Source organism: Crocodylus siamensis, chromosome 6 (genome assembly GCF_052110815.1).
Source record: "Crocodylus siamensis isolate JL-2025a chromosome 6, ASM5211081v1, whole genome shotgun sequence".
NCBI classification, from domain to species: Eukaryota; Metazoa; Chordata; order Crocodylia; family Crocodylidae; genus Crocodylus; species Crocodylus siamensis.
The window spans coordinates 27082805-27104469 of record NC_143400.1 but is presented as its reverse complement, the minus strand read 5'-3'; the positions used below and the strand labels follow the sequence as shown (position 1 = coordinate 27104469).

Here is a 21665-nt window from a genome sequence, read left to right as displayed (position 1 = left end):
GTCATAAATGATGGCCTGGGCAGGGTGATGACATCACAGTGGCACCCAGGACCACATCCCCAAGCAGGGAGGTAACCCCACAGGGCCTGCCTCCAGCTGTCACCTTAGGCCAGGGTGATGTCACACCCCACCCCACCTACCCTGCATCCCCAGCCAGGATACCACACTAAAGCCGGGTTTTTAACTGAAAACTTTAATAGAAATATATATCTCCAAACACAGACACGCAACACGGGGCTCCGAGCCGGGCTCCTGGGGCCTTCAGCCCTTGTGCTCCCCTGCCTGGGCAGAGCCACAAGGCCCGGGGGGGGCAGCACCTGGACATCCTGTGGCCCCCCCCCGCAAGAGGGCAGGGTGGGGCAGGGTAGGGCATTGTGGGATGGACGGGCCCCTGGTACAGCAGGGACAAGGCATTGTGGATAGCACCCTCCACACCCAAGGCATTGTGGGTAGCCCCAAACGTGCCATGAGCAGGGCCTTGTGGGGAGGCCCTGCTCCCCCAGCGCCAGGCATTGTGGGTAAACCAGCCCAACATGCCCGGAGCAGGGCATCATGGGCAGGCACTAGGGGGTGCCAGTGGCCTCGGGGCCAAAGAGAGCATCGAGCTCGGCCAGGCGGCACCGCAGCAGCTGCTCCAGGTCAGGGCGGGGGCCTGGGGGCCGGCGGCGGCCACGAGGGGGCCCGGGGGGTCGGGGCCGGGCGCGGCGCTGCTTGCGGGGGCCTCCGCCTGGCGCAAACTCCACCGCCCGCTTCAGCTTGCGCTGCCCCGTCAACACCAGAGTCCCATCCCGCCACCGCGGCTCCTCGAAGATCGTCTCGAATGTCCTGCGGGGGCGCAGGGGGAGGTTAGAGCACCCGGAGCCCGCAGGATTCCCAGGCACCGGGCTGACCATAAATAGCTTCAATTACTGTATTTCCTCAAGTACAACATATCCCTTTTCTCCAGAAATGCAGCGCCTGGGTATTGAGTGTAAACAGCAGCTTGCGCCCCTTTTGCCAGCCCTTGCCCGCCCCCCACCCCGGGTCAGCTGGAGCAGGGCATGGGCTGGGCGTCTCTGGGTTATGCCATGGGGCTGTTGGTTGACAGCAAGGTCCCCAGCTGCCTGGGTTCTTTTACCCTAGGGGATCTCCCCTGCAGGACTGGAGTAGGGGCAGGCAGGAAGGGACCTGGATGCCTGGGTTTCCCGATGGGGGAGGGGCAATGACATCCGTGGCTCACCTTTTCTCAGTGGGGGTGCGGTAGTTCTTGTTGGTATAGATTTCCTCCAGGCTGAATTCCTTCTTGTTCAACCTGCCGCCAGATGGGAAGAACTGAAGTGTGACCATTGCTGAGGTGGGGCGAAGGGGCTGGTACATGCTAGCTCCCACTCCCCTCCCAGGGAACCGGGCTCACACCCTGCAGGTTTTGACCCCAACTCCCATCCCAGACAGCTCAGGTTCCCAGCCCCACTCCTTTTCCAGAGAACACAGGCATCCGGGGAGGGGCTGTACCGGACAGGCCGGGGTAGCCCCATGGGCGTGAGGTTGGTCTGCTGCCGGGCCGGTGTCCTATGGATTCGGAACCGTGACACCTTCCCCGGTGGCCGCTGTGGGGAGTCCTGGGGGGAAAGGCTGAGTCAGGGCTGGCAGGACAACCCCTCCAGCCCCCACAGTTGGGTCCTGCCTAGTCCCCTGAGCCACCCCCATGCCCCTCTCACCATGGCTGGCACCACATGCTTGGTGGCTGGGTCGCACCCCCCCTCGGGGGGCTGGCAGCATGAGGACCCCTCCCTGTAGGGAGGAAGAGGTGTCAGGGCTCACCAGAAGCACGTTCCTCTGTGGAGCCCAGGTGTCAGAGGGAAGCCAGGCATCTGAGCTCCCACTCCCCCATTTAGGACCCAGGTATCTGGGCACCCAGCTCCCCCTGCTCTCATCCCCTCCTCCCCCCAGCCCCCACTTCCCCCCAGAGAACCCAGGCATCTGGGCTTCTAGTCCCCTGCTCTTCCCCCCAGACCCAGGTCAAATGGAGCAGGGCTTTGGGCTCGGGGTGGTCTCTGGGTTGTACACAGGTTGCTGCGATGCAGCCAGCTCTGGAGGTAGGCATCAAGGCTGGGTATAACAAAGCTGTAGCTAGCTCAGGGGGGCAGGGGCCAAGCATAAGGGAGCAATGGCTGGCTGCGGGGCGTGGGCCGGGAACAAGTATAATTGAGCTGCAGCCAGCTCTGGGGTGGATGCCGGGGGCCAAATTTAATGGAGCTGTGGCCTGCTCCGGCAGGGGAGCTCACCTGTCCATCACAGGGCTGCTGGGGACCTCAGGGGCGGTGTCAGGGTCAGCGGGGGCCGGGTCACACCGGGCCAAGCGGCTGGCAGGGCCGAACGGGGACCAGCGGGCACCAGGGCCAAAGGGGTAGACCTCCTTGCGCAGACAGGGCCGGGCCAGCTCCCCACCCCCCAGCGTGTGGCGGCGCTGGCGGGGGGTGGCCGGGGTGGCGATGGTCGGCCCGAGGGACCCCGGCGTCCGGGGAGGCAGGTTGGGACAGGAGACGCTGCGGCCCAGGCTGCGGGAAGGGGGCCCCGGTGCCTCGCGCCACTGGCGGATGGGGGGCCGGGGGCTGGCGATGGCGATCTTCACCTGGATGTTGACAGGGCCGGGGGGCGGGGGCCGAGCCGGCGGGGGCTGTGGGGCCTTGCTGGGGGTCAGGAAGATGTCGGCAAAGGTCTCTAGCTTGGAGCGCACTGACTGCACCAGCGGGGCCAGGCCCCAGGCCCGGGGGCCGCTGGTAGGAGCCACAGATGCCGGGCGCAACAGGGCCGACAGGGGCGGGGGCCACGGCGCCGCGGGGGGCGGTTCTGCTGGGGAGACGGGCAGGTTAGTTCGGCCCCTGAGCCCATCCTCTACGCCACCCCAACTCCCATGGGCCACGCCCCCAGAGACCCATCCTTGGGGATTACTGAATATTCATGAAGGAGGTGTGGTCAAAGGAAAGGGGGCCCCCTAAGCTTTGGTGCTGTCGCTTTAAACCCTATTGCCTCACCCTCAGCTAAGATGGTGGGCCTCAAATGAAGGCGCCTGCCCTTACTCAAGATGGTGCTGCACCCTTGCTGGTCCCTGTCTGGATCCTCCCTGCTTGCCCTTCCCCTACATGGCACCCCTCCATCCATGCCTCAATGGGGTTCTCAGAGACTCCACCTTCACCCCAAGCCCCGCCCCCTATCCTGATCTCTCTCCCTCTTCTCCCTCCTACTCCTTCCCCTCTACTGGGCCCCACCCCCTTGGGACCCCTCCATTGGCTCTGCCCCCAGAGGCCCACCTCTGGGCCACACCCCCAGAGACGCCACCCCATCCCTCAGGCCCCACCCTACCCACAGGCCACGCCCCTCCTCAGACATGACTATCCCCTCCCACCATACACCCCTTCCACATCGCCATGAGGAAGAAGCCTGCCTACCTGGCTGCCGGCAGCACTCCCATTGTCCTCCTCTTCCTCCGACCAAAGAGCTAGCCCCAGGGCTCCGCCCCCTCACATCTGATAGGCTGGGTCCTGTCATCTCATCTGTCCCATCTCCTGTGGTGGGGGGCTCCTGGAGGGAGGGGGATGACCCCCCTTGGCACACCTGGGTGGGACAGAGACAAACATAGAGTTAAAAGCCCCCCCCCAGCTCTGGGAGACCCCTCTCCCTGGCCCCCACACCTGGGGATCCCCTGCAGCCCTGGGAGACCCCCCCCCCTCCACATCCAGGGGACCCACTTCTCCAGCCCTGGAAGACTCCTTCCAGACCACCTGTCCCCCCCAGACCTGGGAGACCCCTTTCTGCCCCCCACCACATGCAGAGAACCCCCCATCCTATCCCCCCCAGCACCAGGAGACCCCACTCCCAGCCCCCCCAACTCAGGAAGACTCAGGCCCCCAGCCCTCAAAGTTCCCCCTCCCTGCCCCTCAACTCAGAGAACCTCCCTCCTGCCCTCCCCCAGCTCACAGGGGCACAGGAGGTAGGACACTCCTCCAGGGTGATGGCCAGCACCCGGCGCCGGGACCTCTCCAGTGGGGAGGCCACCTGCCAGAGCGCAGCTCCTGCCTGGGCCCCTGGCCTCACCGCCTGCTCTTCTGTGGGCCGCCTGCAGGAGGGGGACAAGAACTCAGGGCAAGGCGACACTGACTGCCAATTCCCCCCTCCCCAACCCCATCCCCAAAACACCCACAGAATCCCCCAGGCCCAAAGCACCCCCCCGACCAAGTTGGGGGGGGGAAGAGGCGTTGCCTTCCCCTGTAGTCAGGGGGGTGGGGGAAGGGCACATCCTCTGCCAGGGGGCTCTTGGGGTCAATCTGACCCGAAATAGCTTCAATTACTGTATTTCTTTAAGCACAACACACCCCTTCTCTCCAGAATGCAGCTGCTGGGTATTTTTGAGGGTGCATTGTATGCGCCTGGTAAGACATGGTAAGAGCAGCTTGCGCCCCCTTTGCTAGCCCTTCCCCACCCCAGTCAGCTGGAGGAGGGCCAGGGGCTTGGAGGGGGGTCTTTGGGTCGTGCCACATGGACTAGGGGAGGTAAAGATGCATGCAAGGGGATGGTCCTGCCTGGACATGATCAGGAAGGGCTCAGGGGCAGCCAGCTCTGGGGTGAAGCAGAAAAAACAGGGGCTGGCCACTTATAACACTGTCTAGAAAAAGCTCAGCCAGCTCTGGGGTGGAATAGAAGGGAAAGAGATCAGCTACATATAACACTGTCTGGGAAGAGCTCAGCAGCAGCCAGCTCTGGGGCAGAGCAGAAAAGAGAGAGATCAGCTACATATATCACTAAGGAGAGATCAGATGTAGCCAACTCTGGGATGGAGCAGAAAGGGGGCAGAAACAGCTACATATAACACTGTCCAGAGACATCTAGAATGAAGATAGCTCTGGGGTGCAGCAGAAAGGAGGAAGAACAGCCACATATAACACTGTCTAGAGGAAAAACTCAGGTGTGACCAGTCCTGGGGTGAAGAAGAGATAGGAAACATAACAGCCACATATAACATAATCTAAGGAGGGCTCCAAGGCATCCAGCTCTGGGGTGCAGCAGAAGAGGACAGCAGGTGCTGCATATAACAGAGGAGCCCCCACCACTCTCTGAATCACTAAGAACAAAGGTTTTCGGGGGGGGGAAATGCCTAAAAAAGCCCCATTTCAAGCTCCCTGCTCTCACCAGCCCAGGGTCCCAACCCCCGGCCCCACCTGTAGATGAGTCTGCGGCGCCGGACCAGGCGCTCGGAGGCAGAGACGATGTCAGGGTCCAGGGGGGGCTCCATGGCCGGGCCTAGGGTCAGCTGCCCACCCCCCCCGGCCCCGGCTGGGGGTTTAGGGGTGCGCCAAGACCCCCAGGTACCTGCTCATCCTCCCGGGGGGTGTGGGGGGGTGGTCCCTGCTTGGGGGAGAGCAGCGAGACCTCGTTCTACTCCACCCCAGACCTAGCCGCATTGTGGTGTCCTGTGATCGCCCACCCCCATAGCTCCCCCCACCCCAAGGGGTTGCCCCCTGCCCCTCGCCTTCCTCACTGACCCCCAGGGACCCCTCCCAAAGACCCCCCTGCTCCCAGGGCCCCCCCACGGGTCCCCACCCGACCCCCCACTTGCCCCGATTCCCTCTGCCAGCCCTTCTTGCCTTCTCCTGCCCCTCCCCCACTGCCCCCCAGCGACCCCTCCTGCCCCCTCCACTCCTCTAGTAGCCCCGTCCCACAAGGGTCCTCCACTGCCCTCCTCCCACTCTAGGTGCCCCACCACATCCCCTACTGCCCGCTCCCTCCCTGCCTGCCTGAGCCCCACACCACTGTGGTCCGCTCTGCGCCGCCCGGCGACTCGAACTCTACTGCCCCCGCCTCCTCCCCTCCCTGTCCCTGCCCATGTTGTCCCCACCCAACCCCCACGCGGCGCCAGCCCAGGCAGCCAATAGCCAGGCGTCTTGCTTCCGCCTCGACCAATCAGAACGGGCCGTGCTCCAGGGTTCGGGTAAGGGCCGCCGCCATGTTAGCCAAGGGCACCGGCGGCGTGACGGAGGACCCGCCTCCGAGGTGGCGCCGCCATCTTGGGAGTGGGCAGGGCGTCGCCATGTCGGGGAAGGGCAAGGAGGGAAGAATCAGATCGGCGCCATCTTGGGTAAGGGCAGCGTCTTCATTTGTAGTTCGCCATCTTAGGTGAGGGCGAGGCGTTGGCGGGGAGGGGTTAGGGGAGGTGGGAGCAGGAGAGCTGTGGCTGGGGTGTCTGGGAGGGGAGGTGGGGGTGGGGGGGCCTGGACCCCAGACTCTTGGTTCCCTGGGTTGGGGGGTGGGAGCAGGGGGCCTGGGGGCCTTACCCCAGTGGTCCAGCAGAGACCAGGGCACCAGGCTCTAGGAGGGACTGAGGACCAGGTGACTGTAGTGACCGGTCATTGTGGAAACCAGGCATCCATCCTGCACCGGGTTGCTGGGCTGACAGACGGACGGGTGGGGGCAGGGGGCTTTCCCCTCTGGGGGCCCCATCCCATCCTGATGGAGAGGCACCAGCCTGGGGCACTGTCTTCCTGCATCGTTCAACTTGGCCGTTCCCGACCTGCTCCACCCCAGAGCTAGCCGCATCACGCCCCCCCCCCAGCTGCCCCAGGGGCCTTTCCCCTCCCAGGGGGCCCCAATCTGCATCTCTCTGTACTGACACGTGGGACTTGGTGCTTATAAAACCCACTTGACCCCATGAACCGTGTGCCATGCTGGGTATGTACAGCCCCAGACACATCCCTGCCCCTGCCCCTGCCTCTGCCCCCCCCCCACCTGAAGCGGGTGTGAGATAGCGGAAGGAAGCTGCCCCCACTCCCCCCCCCAGCGTGGGAAACAGCAGCGACTGAAACCCTCTCCATCACTTCCCCGTGTGGTTCCCGGCACCGGGGCAGCCGCTTCCTGCAGCACTCTGGGCAGCTCGGAGCCCAAGTGTGCCATGGCTGGCCTGCCGCTTGTCCTCTGCCTGCTCCTGCTGGGGGGAGCCCAGAGAGGTGGGTCATGCTTTCGGGGTAGGGTGGCACATTCCACAGCCGGGAGCACCGTGGGCATAGCTCCGAGGCAGCCAGAACGAGGAACCGGGGGGGCTGGAGGGGGTGCTTGCAGCATTTCAGGGGTGAGAGAGGGCATTCTACCAGCTGCAGGGGGCAGTTTGGGGAGGGAAAAGGCTGTTGTGGGGGATTACAGGGGCAGTAGGGAGGTGAGAGTGGGGTTGTCAGGGGACGGGGGGCAGCTAGGACAAGATACCACTCTACTTATTGCCCCATGACTGGGGGCGGGGGGCTAGGTGGGGTGCCAGGAGCCCACCCACACCCAGACCTGCATGGCCCCAGCTGTGGGAAGTAGAGCCACGCTCAGGGCTGCACATCATCATGGTCACTGTCAGGGAACCACGCAGGCAGGCTGGAGGCCCTTGGTTGCTAGGGTGCCTGAACGCAGGGGTCCTCATTTGGCAGGGATGGGCACATCTGTTGCTAGGGGCATCCCATGCCAGGTGTCCCGCGCCTGGGCCGTTGCCAAGGTGATGCTAAGGCAGGGGTGGGCAAAATGCAGCCCGTGGGCCGGATGCAGCCTGCCAGGCCATTCTATCCAGCCTGCGGGGCCCCTAAAAAATTTAGAAAATTAATATTTAGTTGCCCCTGGCTGCCTCTCCTGCAGCCCTCGATGGCTTGCCAAAACTCAGTAAGCGGCCCTCCGCCTGAAATAATTGCCCGCCCCTGTGCTAAGGCCAGGGTGGTCCATCCCAGTCATCCAGGAGGGAGACAATTGGTGGCCCTTGGCAACAGCTGTGCCCAGCCTCTCAGCCCTTAGCAACCGTCTGGGCCTGTGTTCTTAGTGATGGTTGGGCCAACATCCTCGGCCCTTAGCAGCAGCTGGGGCGGTGCCCTCAGCCCTTAGCAACTGTCTGGTCCTGGACCCTTAGTGATAGTCAGGCCCATCTGGCACCACCAGCCCTTAGCAACAGTTGGGCCAATACCCTCAGCCCTTAGTGACAGTCGTGCCCAGCCCCTTGGCCCTTAGCAACTATCTGGGCCTGGGCTCTTAATGACAGTCAGGCCAGCACCCTCGGCCCTTAGCAACAGCCAGGGCCTGGGCCTTCAGCTCTTAGCAACTGCATGGTCCCGGGCCCTTAGCAACAGTCAGGTCCAGCACCCCAGCCCTTAGCAACCCTTAACAACAGTCGTGCCTGGTCCATTGCCCCTTAGCAACCATCTAGGCCTGGACCCTTACCAATTACTGGGGCCAGCCCAGGATGGAAGTGCGGGGCTCCTTTCCCCCTGGTCTGGCTGCAGCTCAGCCGCACCCCAGACTCAGCTGCATCTCTGCAAGGTGCTCAGGTTCCCTCCATGTCGTGCTGCTGCCTCTTGCCCTGTCAGGCCTTAGGCTTTGAGCCAGGACAGACAAACCCCCTCATTTTATCCTTTTTCACCCAAAAGGAGCCCCCAGTCGGGACAGCAGAAGCCAGGAGTCCCCCCAAGTGTTCAGAAATCAGGAGGCAAAGCAGTGGGGCGCTTAAAAACATGCAGCTCAGAGCACGTGGGGGCCACATTTTTAGGTCAGGGTTTTAGGCGGGGGTGGGTTGACTCAGAGCGGTTTGAGTTTAGAAGCAGGGGGGTGGCAGGAGGTTATGTTAGATGTCTGCAGGACCCAGGTGCCCGGGGGCACACAAGCATGCACACATGCAATCACCTTTATCTCGCAAACGCGCGGGCCAGAACAGTGACTTCCTCTGGGTCTGTGGTTTACACTTGTCAGATGCAGCAGAAAAAATAACTGCATCTCGTTTGCTCTACAGAGATTAAGGGGGTTGGGGAGGGTGCTGGGAGCCCGGACACCTGCTTTCACTGGGAGGGGAGGGGAGGGATGGCTGGGGGCCTGGACCCCTGGGTTCTCCGAGCGAAGCAGGTAGTCAGGTCCCTCCGCTGTAACCCACCTGACTGCGCTCTTTCCAAAGGAAGGGTGTGAGTTCCCCTATCTTGGGACAGGGGCGGGAGGAGGCGGAGGAGGCACCCGGATGCCTGGGTTCCTTCCCCAGCTCGGCCTAAGATTGCAGTGACCCCCCCCGCCCCACACACACCAAAAACCAAATGTGGATTTGAGGCTGGTTTAAAGGGATCAACCACATCCCAGGTTGTCCAGCAAGGCGGAGGCGGGGTCTGGAGGACACCTCCAGGCAGCTGGGCTTGGCCTCAGGCTTCCGACACTGCCACTGGTTCCTGTTTTGCTTGTTATTGGGGGTTGGTTAGAACAGCTGGGATAGGGGCAGGGGAAGGGGGCAGGGCACAGGATGAGGATAACACCCCCATCGCCATCCCAGTAACGATCACAGTGGTTGTGCCAATAGCTAGATATACAGAGCACCGTGCTTGGGGCTGAGATGCAGCCAGCTCTGGGGTGGGGAGCAGCAGTGGTTAAGTGTAACAGAGCTGTGGCCAGCTCTGGGGTGGGACGCACCAGTGGCTGAGTGTAAGAGAGCTGTGGGCAGCTCTGGGGTGGGGAGCAGCTGTGGCTGAGTATAACAGAGCTGCGGCCGGCTCTGAGTTGGGGAGTGGTAGGGGCTGAGTATAACGGAGCTGTGGCTGGCTCTAGGGTGGGTGCCGGGGGCTGGGTGTAATGCAGCTGTGGCTGGCTCTGGGGTAAGCACTGGAGGTGGGGTATAGCAGAGCTACAGCCAGCTCTGGGGTGGGTGTCATGGGCCAGGCAAAATGAAGCTGCAGCTGGCTCTGGGTTGGGCAGCAGGGGCCAGGTGTCAGAGAGCTGCGGCCGGCTCTGTGATGGGTGCTGGGTTTTGTGGAGCTGCGGCTGGCTTTGGGGTGGGCATCGTGGGCTGGGTATAATGTAGCTGTGGCTGGCTCTGGGGTGGGCACTGTGCCTTGGGTATAACAAGGATCTCTGCCTCTGCTCTGTATCCCCCTAGGTCCAGCCCCCACCCTTGGGTACAACCTCGACACGGCCCACCCAGTTGTCCTGGCTCCTGATGTTGGCCCCAGCTTTGGGCACCAGGTCCTGCACTTTGGGAACGACAGGTAGGGGCAGCCCCGAGGTGGGTCAGAGGAGGGCTAAGAGCCTGGACGCCTGGGTTCCCTGGGAGGGGAGTGGGGCTGGGGGGTGAGAGCAGGGGGCTGGGAGCCTGGACACCTGGGATCTCTAGGGAGGCAGCCAGAACTCCCTGGTGCCACAAGGAAGCTCTGGGCCTCTGCCTGCGTTGGGTGCAGTTCCTCTTGTCCATGCTCAGCCTGGTTCCCCTTTCACTACTTCAAATCCCTTAGCTGTCACCAGGAAGCCAGGGGGACATGGTAGCCTCGCTGGCAGTGGGGCGGGGGAACGAAGGGACTAGGGCAGAGGGCACTGGGACCCCACACACCTGAGCTCTCTGGGAAGGGGGTGGGGGCTGCAGCGGGTTGGGAGCCTGGACCCCCGGGTTCTGCAGCCGGTGTGTCTGACCTCTGCCTCTTCCCACAGGCTGGTGGTGGGGGCCCCCGGGGACTACAACACCACAGGGCGCCTGTACCAATGCTCTGTCCCCACCAACTCCTGTGAGCCTCTCCTGGTGCCCGGTGAGCTGGGGGAGGGGGGGATCTGGGTGGGAGGGGGGTGAGAGTGGTGGGCCTGGGAGCCTGGACACCTGGGTTCTCCGCGTGGAGAGTGGTATGGGTGACCCCCGCCCACCCCTCCTCTGCTTGCAGATGGACTCAAGACCTCCCACCTAGGCATGTCCCTGGCCAGTGATGGCACACGGCTGATGGTGAGTGTGTGGCTGGGGTGGAGCAGGGCAGGATGGTGGGGTTGGGGCTGGCCTGTCCCCTGCTTCTTGCCTTTGGCTTCTCTCCCCAGGCATGCAGCCCCGGCTTGACACAGGAGTGTGACCGGAACCTGTACCTGAGCGGGCTCTGCTACCTCTTTACCGGCAGCAGCCTCAAGGATCCCCGGGAGATCACACCTGGATACCAGCGTGAGGACCCAGGCACCCCCCTACTCTCATCCCTGAGCCCCCCCTCCCCTCCCCTCCCAGAGAACCCAGGGATCCGGGCTCTGAGCCCACCCTGCTCTCACCCCTCAGCTCCCCCCAGGAACCCAGGTGCCCGGGCTCCCAGCCCACTGCTCTTACCCCTGATCCCCCAATACCCTCCTGGAGAACCCAGGTCTCTGGGCTCCCAGCCCCACCTGCTCCCGGCGGGCAGGGCACCTAGGCATCCTGTGCCCGCAGAGTGCCTGAAGGGCAAGGTGGACCTGGCCTTCCTGTTTGACGGCTCCAACAGCATGAACGAATGGCAGTTCGGCCTCATCCGCAAATTCATGGTGGAGGTGATGGAGAAATTGAAGAACAGCACCATCCACGTGCGTGCCATATGCCTGGGTTCTTGGGGAGGAAGGCGGATGGGGATGGGAGCAGGGGTGGCGCTGGGAGCCGGGATGCCTGGGTTCCCTGGCTGCTCTGATGCCCCCATCCCCTCCAGTTCGCCGCAGTGCAGTTCTCCTTGGACGTGCAGACAGAGTTTGACTTTACAAACTACACACAAAACCCCAATCCCCGGGAACTGCTGAAGAATGTGAAGCACATGAAGTCGCTGACAGACACCTTCAAGGCCATCAAATACGTGGCGTGAGTGCCTCACCTGGCCCCTGGCACCACCCCAGAGCTGGCCGCAGTTCTGCTATACCCAGCCATTGGTGCCTACCCCAGAGCTGGCAGCATTTGAGCTCTTTCTCACGTTTCTGTCCTCCTGCAGGGATCACGTCTTCACCCTTGAGAGCGGTGCACGAGATGATGCGAAGCGCGTCATGATCATTATCACTGACGGGGAGGCTACAGATAGTGGAAATGTCACCGCTGCTGAAGAGAAAAAGATCATCCGCTACATCATTGGGGTGAGAGACCCAGGCATCCTGACTCCCAGCCCCCTGCTCTCCGTACCAGCCCCCACTGCCCTCCCAGAGAGCCCAGGTGTCTGGGTCCGGGCTCCACTATTCTGTCATCTCCCCAACAGGTGGGCAATAACTTTGGGAACAACAATGTCACCCAGCTCCTGACAAAGTTCGCCTCCCAGCCCAGCAGCGAGTATGTCAAGGTCCTGGACAGTTTCGAGAAACTCAGCGAGCTCTTCAAGGAGATCCAGACCAAGATCTACGCCATTGAAGGTGCCCAGGATGCACCCTTTTCTGGTGTGGCGCCGGGGGCTGGGTGTAACAGAGCTGCAGCTGGCTCTTGGGTGGTGCTTGGGGCCAGGTATAATGGAGCTGCTGCTGGCTCTGGGGTGGGCACCAGGGATTGGGTGTAACAGAGCTGTGGCAGCTCTGGGGTGGGTGCCGGGAACTGTGGCCAGCTGTGGGGTGGGTGTTGGGGGCCTGGTGTAATGGGGCTGTGGCTGGCTTGAGGATGGGGGCTGGTTGCTAAGTATAATGGAGCTGTGGTCAGCTCTGGGGTGGGCACCAGGGTCCAGGTATAATGCAGACATGGCTGGCCCTGGCATGGGCATGGGGGGTCCGGGTGCAACTGGGCTGTGCCCTGATATAGCCCTTATGTGTCTTCCTGGCAGGGACCAGTGATAAAACCTCCTTCCATCTGGAGCTCTCGTCCAGCGGGTTCAGCTCCCACTTGTCCCAGGTACCCCAGGCTGGGCATGTTGGGGGAGAAGGGCTGGTGGTCAGACATCAGGGGTGGGGGGTCCAGGGTCAGGAAATTCCCCGCCCCTGCCCCATGCTGCACCCTAACCCTGACTCCAGCTGCCTCCCTGTTTCTGTCTCCCTCCCCCCACAGGGACAGATCCTGCTAGGGGCCGTGGGGGCTGATGACTGGGCCGGGGGCTTCTTCGACTTGGAGGGTGACCCCAGCACCCCCAGCGCCAAAGAGACCTTTGTGGCCAGCCCCATGCATAGCAAGGACAGCAAGGATGCTGCCTACCTGGGTATGGACCCCCCCACTACCCTCAGGCCGGGCTTTCCAGTCGCCTCATCCTTCCCAGTCCCCCTTCATTCCACCTCAGGATCCCTACAATCCCCCCTTCCCTCTCTGCCCCTGTCCCCCTCAGTCCCCTCTGTCCCAGCCAAGTCCCCTTACTCTCCACAGTCCACCTCAGTCTTCCTCCATTCCCCGCAGTCCCTCTCAGTCCTGTCCACCCCCACCAGTGCCCCCAGTCCTCTCCAGGCTTCCCTCTCCCCTTCCACACCCCTGTCCTTCCTCGATCCCTTCAGTTTCCCCCTGGTCCCTGCAGGCCCCCTCAGGCATAGCAATTGGAGCAAAGGAGGGATGCTCAACCTCCAGCCCCCTCAGGCATAGCAATTGGAGCAAAGGAGGGATGCTCAACCTCCAGCCCACAGGCCAAATGGGGCCTGCAGAGCCATTGTATCCAGCCCACAGGGTTTGGGAACTTGGCAATGGGTAGGGCCATCCTTCTCTCTGCTAGATCCCCAAGCTGGGCCATGTCCCCTTCCCTGTGTCCCTCCAGCTGGCTGGGTGTGACACATGTGTGCCTCCACAGGCTACGCGATGGCCATGCTGCAGGGCAGGGGGCGGACGGTACTGGCTGCTGGAGCCCCCCGGCATGGCCACGTGGGACGGGTGACCCTCTTCCAGCTCATCCCCCATGCCCGACGTTGGAACCCGATACAGGACATCTCGGGGGAGCAGGTGCTCCAGGGCGGGGGTCCTGCCAGGGCAGGGGGGCTGCAGGGGTCCTGGTGGGCTGGGCACAGTGTGGGGGTCTTGGGAAGGTTGGCTAGGCGTGGGGGTTGGGGGGGCATCGGTACCACCTGTACTTCCTGACCCCCTCCTCCCCCCCACCTCGCTGGCCCCTCCCCAGATTGGGTCATACTTCGGGGGGGCATTGGCGGCCGTGGCCAGGCAGGAGGCCGAGGAGTTGCTGCTGGTCGGAGCTCCAATGTACGTGGGGCAGCGCCGTGGCGGGCGTGTCACCATCTACTGCTGGGCCCAGGTGAGCCCCAGCCCGTGGTGCCTTTCCCTCCTACCCCACCAATTTCCTTTGCTGTTTCCTCTGGCGATGGGGCTCCCCTTCCCAGATACCTGGGTCCTTCCTGAGCCCAGCAGTGGGGGGCAGAGGGGTTCGTGGGGAGTCCCATACCCACACACCTAGGTCCCTGCCCGTGTTCAATGCTGGGGGTGAGGCATGGTGGGTTCCCAAGGGCACCCCTGCCCAGACACCTCTACTTCAGCCCATGGCGGCGGGGGTAGAGGGGTTTCATGGGGGTCCCCTGCTCAGACACCTGGGTCCTTCCTGAGCCCAGCGGGGGGGAGGTGGCAGGGGTTCCCTCCGCTGACCCCTCTCCCCACAATGTAGGAACAGCTGAAGGAGGCAGGGCAGCTGGAGGGGGTGGTGGGACAGCTGCTGGGCCGGTTCGGGGCAGCGCTGGGAGCTGTGGGAGACCTGAATGGGGACGGATGGACGGACGTGGCCGTAGGGGCCCCACTGGAGGATGAGGGGAGCGGTGCTGTGTACATCTTCCACGGGGTCCGGCATGGCCTGCACACCCTGCACAGCCAGGTGAGCCCAGGGACCCAGGCGTCCGGGGGGCAGGGGCTAGATTGGCCGGAACAGGGGGCCCAGGAGTCCTGCCCCTGTGTCCTCTCCCCTCCCAACAGCGTGTGAGGGCCACAGACATGGACCCGGGGCTACGGTTCCTGGGGCAGGCGCTGGATGGTGGCGCTGACCTGGATGGGGACAAGCTCCCAGACATTGCTGTGGGCGCCAGCGGACAGGTCCTCGTGCTCAGGTGAGCCCAGACACTGCAGTTCTTTGGAAGGCGAGGGGAGGGGAAGGGAGGGGAGGGGACTGCGGAGTGAGAGCAGGGGCACTGGAAACCCAGGTGCCTGGGTTGTCTGGGCGGGGACTAGGGGGAGTAGTTCCCTCGAGGGGTCTGCACCCCAGATCACACTGAAGCTTTGTTCCACTGGACCATTCCCTGCCGGCTCCACCCCAGAGCTGGATGCATCGCGGGCCCTGTCAGCTGATTGGGGTGGGGTAGGAGTTCTCCACCCAGGAGCTCAGACTGTGCCCCCCTTGCCCCCACGTGCAGATCCCGGCCCATCGTGCGGGTCTTGCCAGTGATGCGCTTCCAGATGTCCGAGATCCCCGTGCGCCAGGTCGAGTGCTCAGGAGATCACGGTGCTTGGAAGGACGTCGTCTTTGGCGTCTACATCTGTTTGAATGTCACCCTTGACACGCCCCAGTATCAAGGTGACACCGTGGGACCCAGGCATCTGGGCTCCCAGCTTTCCCCCCAGCTATCCCACTCCCCTCCTAGAGAACCCAGGTGTCTGGGCTCCCAGTCCCCCTGCTCTCACCCTGATACCCCCTACAGACCCCATCACAGCCAACCTAAGGTACCAGCTGGAGATTGATGCCGACCGCATGAAGAGCCGTGGAGTCTTTGCCAACGGGATGAAGATCACAGAAGGGAACATCACGGTCACCAGTGATACCAACTGCACTGAGCAGGAAGTCCGCATCGTGGTATGGCCTGGTCTGGCCCCTCTGGGGCTGAGCTTTGGCTGGCTCGGGTGCACCCAGTCCAGTGCACCAGCTCTGGGGTGGGCACTGGGGGCCAGGTTTAAGGGAACTGCAGCTGGCTCTGGGGTGGGCACCGTGGTGGGGAATAATGGAGCCCTGCACCTTTCAGAGCTGCGTGGATGACATTATCACGGGCATCCGGGTCTCTCTGCGCTTCTTGCTGCAGGAGGATGAGGCTGGCCTGGATCCCTACCCTATCCTCAACCCCCTCATCAACTCCTCCTGGGCTGAGGTGAGTGGTGCCAGGGGCAGGATTGGGGCGGGGGGCGGGGCTGAGATGAGGGGACCTCAAAACACTGAACCCCCCTCCTCCCCACTACTCCCACAGATGCCCTTCGAGAAGAACTGTGGGGAGGACCACATCTGTGAGGCTGAGTTGCACATCCGCTTCAGCTCCGATGGGTAAGACGGATTCTATGTGAGGGATTATGGTAGCTCCATTTTGCCCTGCAGAGGGTGCTGGGGGGGCAGGGGGGCAGCTAGGGCTACTGTGGGGCAAGGGGCAAAGCAGGGGGGCAGTTGGGGATGCCATGGGGTAGGGGGCAGGGCCCAGCAGGGGGTGCCAAGGAGGTAAATGGTGCATATTCTACATGAGGAAATACAGTAGCTTCCTTTTGCCCTGCAGAGGTTGCGGGGGAGGGAGGGGGCAGAGCAGCAGAGCAGCTGGGGCACTGTGGGGCAAGGGGCAGAGCAGGAGTGGATGCACTGTGGGGCAGGGGGCGGGGCCCAGCAGGGGGCAAATGGTGCATATTCTACATGAGGAAATACGGTAGCTCTCATTGAACCTTCAGGGAAGGGAGATGGGGCTGGGTGCCAGCAGGTTGTCAGGAGAGGGGGAGGTCCTCCTTCCCTGGCTTCTCTGGTCTCAACCCCCCACCTTCCCCACAGGCCACGTGAGCTGCTGCTGTCACCGGCGGCTGAGCTGCTGCTGGCCCTGGACATGTGGAACCATGGGGAGGACGCATACCAGGCTGGCCTGCGCCTTCGCCACCCTCCAGGGCTCTCCTTCCGCCGCGCCACCACCACCCAGGTACCCTCCCAAGGCCCCGCCCCCTGTGCCCAGGCTCTGCCCCATTGGGAGGTGAGGCAATGGGCACCAGCTCTCTGCAAACTCAGGTTCTCCTTGGGCGACCTTATACTTGGCCGTTCCCCACTTGCTCCACCCCAGAGATGGCCGCGTTGTGGTCTCCGGTGACCCCCGGAGGTGAGGGACGGGTCAGGGGTCTTCGCCCCCCAACCCAGGGGTCCTGCCCTGACCTCCCATTCCACCCCAGGCTGGATCCCAGATCTGGGTGAGCTGTGGCAGGGTGGAGACCCCCAACGTCCAGGATGTCAGGACTCTTCAGTGCAACGTCAGCCACCCCATCTTCTGGGGTCCCGGCCAGGTGGGTGTGTGGGGGTGGGTGGTGGGCACAAGGGGTGCCCCCCCTACCCTTCGGCTTCTGGACTGACCCTGCCTTTGCCCCCAGGTTCGAGTGGAGCTACTCTTTGATGCTGCCCGCAACAGCTCATGGGAGGAGTGGCTGAAAATTGAAGCTACGGCCAGCAGGTAGGAGCCCACATCGGGGCTCCTACCCAAGGGGACCACTCTGGGGAACCCCTCAGGCCCATGTCCCACCCATGGGGACCCCCCAGGGACCCTCACTGAAGTCTGAGGGTCCCACATACCTAAGGGCATGCTGTAGTTTGGATGGGAGACCAGATGAAGGGTCCCCCAGCTCCATTACACCCAGCCCCACACATCCACCCCAGAGCCAGCTGCAGCTCCATTACAACTGGCTCCGTTAGACCCAGCCTGTGATACCCACCCCAGAGCTGGTGGCAGTTCAGCTCTATTACACCCAGCCCCTGATACCCCACCCCAGTGCCAGCTGCATCCTCCCAGCCCCAGGCAAAGGTCCATGTGTAACCTAGGCCTCTTTCCCCAGCAACAACGACAAGAACGAGACCCTCCACCACAGAATGGCCACACTGCAGATCCCCATCCTGTACCCTATCAACGTCATCGCCAAGGGGTGAGAGAGCGCGATCCCCCCACCCCAGACCCCTGCCCACCCCCAGAGAGAACCCAGGCATCTGGGGTGCCAGCCCCATTGCTCTCGACTAGGTCTGGCCCCGAGAGATGCCGTGACCCCCTGGCCCGGTCTCACGAGATGTCCCAGCCCGCTGGGGTGCCAGGCTGCCCTTATTCTCAGCTCCTGCTCCCCCAGCCCCCGCCCCGCTCCCAGGGAACCGAGGTGTCTGGGCCCCTCCTCACCCCCCACCCCCTGCCCTGCAGGCTGGACTCTTCCACCCCCTACATGAATTTTAACAGCAAGGAACGTGGGAACCAGAGTGTGGAGCACAAGTACCAGGTGAGGGGCTGGCCAGGGGGGTGGGGGCACAGGGGGGTCCTCCTCCCTTCTCTCCCTGCTCCTGCTACTGCTGCTTCCGAAGGCCTCAGTCCTGTCCAGCAGCCATCCACCAAGGGGTCCCGTAATTTGTTGCATACAATACTCACCCGCCCCCAAAAAAGAGGGGTGTCTTTATTCTGGGATGAAACCCCTCTGCTTTTTTTCCCTGCCCCACAACACTGCAGTGATGGCATTTCTATTTGGGCTGCAGCAGGAGTCAGGTGACTCCGTGGTCTATTGTTCTGTGTGCCTCAGGCACTAATGACCTTCTTTCTGTTCTGCTCACAAAGCTAACCTTTCCCAGGGCAGTCTCTCTGTCCCAGCCTGCCTCTGTTGGCCTCTTTTACTGCCCTGGTGACTCATGAGCTCTCTGCAAAATCAGAGATGTTTCCCCCAGCAGCAGCTAGCGTTTCAGCTTTGGTTAAGCAGGAGGTGAGAGCTGAAAGGGGAGGCTTTGTCTAGGGACAAAAGCTAGTTAGCAGGTCCCTGCCTTAACCCTTGTATGCCAGTCCCGGCCCATGCCCTTCTCCCGGGACCCCATCCCAAAAGCCCTTGCGGGGTTCTCATGGCAGGTGGAGAACCTGCTCCTGGAGCCCTGGCCCCTGCCAGAGATGACAGCCTTCGTGGTGGTGCCTCGGAGTCTTCCTGCCAGTCTGGCCTGGAAGACCTACAGCGTCAGGAGGGTGAGTGTGGGGAGTGGCCGGACGCCTTGGTCTCCCATGCCCACTTTTCCCCAGCCACTCCCTCCCCGTACACCCGGGTTCTCCCCTCCCAGCTCCCCTGGCCAATGCCACCTGGCCGCCCCCGCCTCAGTACCGATACTGGGGGGAAGGATGGGCAGGGACCATCCCTCCTCCTGGGATAGCACTGCACTCTTCCTGGGCCCCCTAGCCCAATGCCACGTGGTGATGCCAGGGTATTGGATTCCCCAGGACAGCAATCAACCCTGTGAGCTGAAGCCAGAGAACATGACCTCCCACACCAACATCAGCCAGGTGGGAGCTGGGCATGCGGGCAGGGGCACGGAGCTGTGGCCAGCTCTGGGGTGGGCGCTGCAAATAATGGAGCTGCAGCTGGCTCAGATGGGTGCCAAAGGCCAGGTGTCCCGGAGCTGCAGCTCGCTCTGAGGTGGGCACCAGGGACTGGGTAAAACAGAGCTGCAGCCAGCTCTGGGGTGGGCACCAGGGACCGAGTATAACAGAGCTGTGGCCAGCTGTGACATGGGCGCCGTGTATCATGGAGCTGTGGCCAGCTCTGGGGTGGGTGCCAGGGGTAACGGAGCTGTGACCGGGCTCTCCCCTCCAGGTTTGTGCCCCCCAGGACTGCCATGTCTACGTCTGTCACCTAGGGCTGAACCACACTTTTGTCAGCATCTATGTCTCCGGGGTCGTGGAGGCTCCACAGGTGATCAAGGTAGGGGGGATCTTCAGGCCCCAGCTGGCTTGGGGGTGGGAATGGGGCAGGGGTATTTCCCCTTCCAGGGGGCACTGGCCTCAGTTCTCGTTCCCCTTGACTGTTTCCCTCCCTGCTTCACCTCAGAGCTGGCCACATAGTGGCTCCCAGCTGCCTCCAGGGGTGGACAGGGGCAGTAACCTGCGGGGTGGGGGTATCTGTGCTGGCAGGACTCGTCCCGGTCCCACATCCGCACGATGCTGTTCTTGGACTTCAACCACAGCCGCTTCCACCAGTGGAACAACAAGTTCACCTACACCCAGGTACCCCTGCAACTGCCACCCTCACCTGCACCCCCGCCTGGGCTCCCAGCCTGCCCCTGTGCAACTCCTTCACCTCATTCACTCTCTGCAAAACCAGAGGTGTGCCCCCTGGAGAGCACTTTGCCGCAGCATCTAGCATTTCAGCTTTGGTTAAGCAGGAAGTGGGAGCTGAAACGAGGCAATAACCGCAGTCCTTGCTGTGGGTAGCTGTGACTCAGGGACAAATTTTTCCTTCTTCACCTCTTACCCTGCCTAGCTGGAGGGGGGAATGGGGAGGCTGGCTCTTACCCTATGTTCCCCGTGTCCCCCCAGGTGCAGACGGAGGTGGAGCAGGTGTATGTGATAAATTACCTGCCTGTGTACATTGGCAGCAGCATTGGGGGGGTTGTGCTGCTCATCCTCATCATCATCGTACTATATAAGGTGAGGCGCCGGTGCTGGCTTGGGGACCTGTGTCAACAGGCCACACTCTCCACCCCAGAGCTGGCTGCATCGTGGCCCAAAGGGGCAGGGGGGGCAGGGATGGGACAGTGGCCTGCTTCCTCCTGGGGAGCTGCCTGGGTTGTCTGGGAGGGGAGCAAGAACAGTGGGGCTGGACGCCCGGATGTCTGGGCTCTTTCCCAGCATGGGAAGGTCTGACTACGTTGCAGCCCCCGACCCCATACCCACATGGTGCCTTCTCCCCCCACTCAGTGCGGCTTCTTCAAGCGCAGCTACAAGGACATGATGGAGGAGCAGGAGCCGGGTGCCAAGGACAGGCATGGGCTCGGAGATGGGGATGAGGCCAATGAGGGCCAGGAGCCCCTGGAGGAGGGAGACGTCACCACAGAATGATGGCACCAGCCCCTGGCCTGCCCCTGTCCCATGCCCCAGGCTGCTCCCACCCCCTACCCCAGCGCAGAGAGATGCCCAGGGAAGACTCCAGCCCTGCCAGAAGCCACCAGTTTGAATCCCTCTCCTGGTCCCAGGAGACTCGAACCCTGGACCCTCAGGCCGGGCCGGGCCTTTGGGAGAGGTGCGGGGGCAGCGCTCCCCCCTTCATGCTCCCCACTCTTTATTCATCCCAGCAGCACCTGATGCACACACAGAGGGGCCAGGTGTCTGGGACACGGCACACATACCCAGGTGTCTGGCACACTTGGTACCTGGGCACCTGCCCCCACCCCACCAAGCCCACAGGACCCAGGGCGCTGGGAGGCTGCGGCTCCTGGCAAGAGTGGGGAACCCCCCCAGCAGGGGGCAGCACTTCATGTATAGATGTGAGCACACACCTGCACACGCACAAACAAGCCAGGCATCCAGTGCCTAGAACCCAGGCATTTGGGACATGGACATATGCACATGCACACACCCAAGCATCGGAAACATACGCACACACAGAGCTCAGGTGTCCTGGGCACATGCATGTGCACACACACACACACACACACACGCATGCATGCACACATAGAACCCAGGTGTCTGGAACACACACACACACACAAACACACACAGAGGCATTTAGAACACACACAAAACCCGAACATCTCAGAAACGTGCACGCTCCCCCCCCCCAAGATATCTAAGACATGCACTCATGTGCATGCACACACTGATACACATAAAACTCAGGTGTCCAGAATACACACATATGCACACATGGGTGCACACATGCAGAACCTAGCCCCCTGGGACACATGCAGAAGCACTGAAGCCACATGAAGCACCCCCGCCAACCCAAGCTCTTGCCCTGCAAAGATGTTTGCTTTCTGCCCCACACACCCAGGCCCCTTCTTTGTCCCCCGCAAGCCTGGGATGCTCCTGAGACATATACCTCCCTAGACCCGTGCTCCCTGCCTGGGGCAAGAGCCAGAGACTGTGGCTGGGGAAAGGTTTATTCTCAGGGTTGGAGCCAGCCAGGTGCTGGGGGCTGTACAGAGCCCGAACCCCCAAAGCGCAGCTCCAATGTGGATACGAGTGGCCCCCACCATGTGTGGGTGGTGTTGTGTGCCCGCCCCAGCACGCAGGGCCCAGGCCGGAGGATTAAACCAGCTGTAATGCTTGGAGTC

At 62.6% G+C, this 21665-nt stretch overlaps 2 protein-coding genes across 7 annotated transcripts; one reads left to right on the top strand and one right to left on the bottom strand.

Moving 5' to 3' along the window:
* Nucleotides 1-177: 177 nt before the first annotated feature.
* On the bottom strand, nt 178-5843 carry PRR14 (proline rich 14). Of its 5 annotated transcripts, none has more exons than XM_090054711.1 (9): nt 5772-5843; nt 5196-5382; nt 3958-4096; nt 3429-3594; nt 2265-2829; nt 1698-1770; nt 1492-1598; nt 1220-1291; nt 178-825 (listed from the first exon to the last, which is right to left on the bottom strand). In XM_090054711.1, the coding sequence occupies exons 2-9, from the start codon at nt 5267-5269 to the stop codon at nt 564-566; spliced, it is 1458 nt and encodes a 485-aa protein (XP_089910837.1). In that variant the 5' UTR covers nt 5270-5382; nt 5772-5843; the 3' UTR covers nt 178-563. The 5 variants fall into 5 exon arrangements, with proteins under 5 accessions (XP_089910837.1, XP_089910838.1, XP_089910836.1 ...); XM_090054712.1 differs by having other exon boundaries at nt 5785-5841; XM_090054710.1 differs by having other exon boundaries at nt 5196-5385; nt 5785-5836.
* A 986-nt stretch (nt 5844-6829) lies between these two features.
* Nucleotides 6830-21659, top strand: ITGAL (integrin subunit alpha L). Of its 2 annotated transcripts, none has more exons than XM_090054592.1 (30): nt 6830-6977; nt 9902-10010; nt 10447-10541; nt 10671-10729; nt 10819-10936; nt 11192-11322; nt 11442-11587; nt 11715-11853; nt 11973-12123; nt 12522-12589; nt 12743-12890; nt 13464-13612; nt 13785-13916; nt 14280-14483; nt 14582-14712; nt 15016-15176; nt 15301-15452; nt 15619-15741; nt 15838-15911; nt 16398-16539; nt 16784-16894; nt 16979-17058; nt 17438-17524; nt 17788-17863; nt 18475-18585; nt 18835-18897; nt 19208-19306; nt 19525-19617; nt 19930-20040; nt 20311-21659. In XM_090054592.1, the coding sequence occupies exons 1-30, from the start codon at nt 6923-6925 to the stop codon at nt 20449-20451; spliced, it is 3459 nt and encodes a 1152-aa protein (XP_089910718.1). In that variant the 5' UTR covers nt 6830-6922; the 3' UTR covers nt 20452-21659. The 2 variants fall into 2 exon arrangements, with proteins under 2 accessions (XP_089910718.1, XP_089910717.1); XM_090054591.1 differs by having other exon boundaries at nt 6831-6977; nt 19208-19315.
* Nucleotides 21660-21665: the final 6 nt, after the last annotated feature.

Bases quoted from the DNA above. Each gene is read 5' to 3' on its own strand.
- PRR14 (XM_090054711.1), bottom strand. From the start codon at position 5,269: ATGGAGCCCCCCCTGGACCCTGACATCGTCTCTGCCTCCGAGCGCCTG. The intron at 1,599-1,697 runs GTGAGAGGGGCA...CTTTCCCCCCAG, and splicing joins AGCATGTGGTGCCAGCCATG to GACTCCCCACAGCGGCCACC. The intron at 826-1,219 runs GTGAGCCACGGA...GCGCCCCCGCAG, and splicing joins CGCACCCCCACTGAGAAAAG to GACATTCGAGACGATCTTCG.
- ITGAL (XM_090054591.1), top strand. From the start codon at position 6,923: ATGGCTGGCCTGCCGCTTGTCCTCTGCCTGCTCCTGCTGGGGGGAGCC. The intron at 12,124-12,521 runs GTGCCCAGGATG...TCTTCCTGGCAG, and splicing joins CAAGATCTACGCCATTGAAG to GGACCAGTGATAAAACCTCC. The intron at 12,590-12,742 runs GTACCCCAGGCT...CTCCCCCCACAG, and splicing joins TCAGCTCCCACTTGTCCCAG to GGACAGATCCTGCTAGGGGC.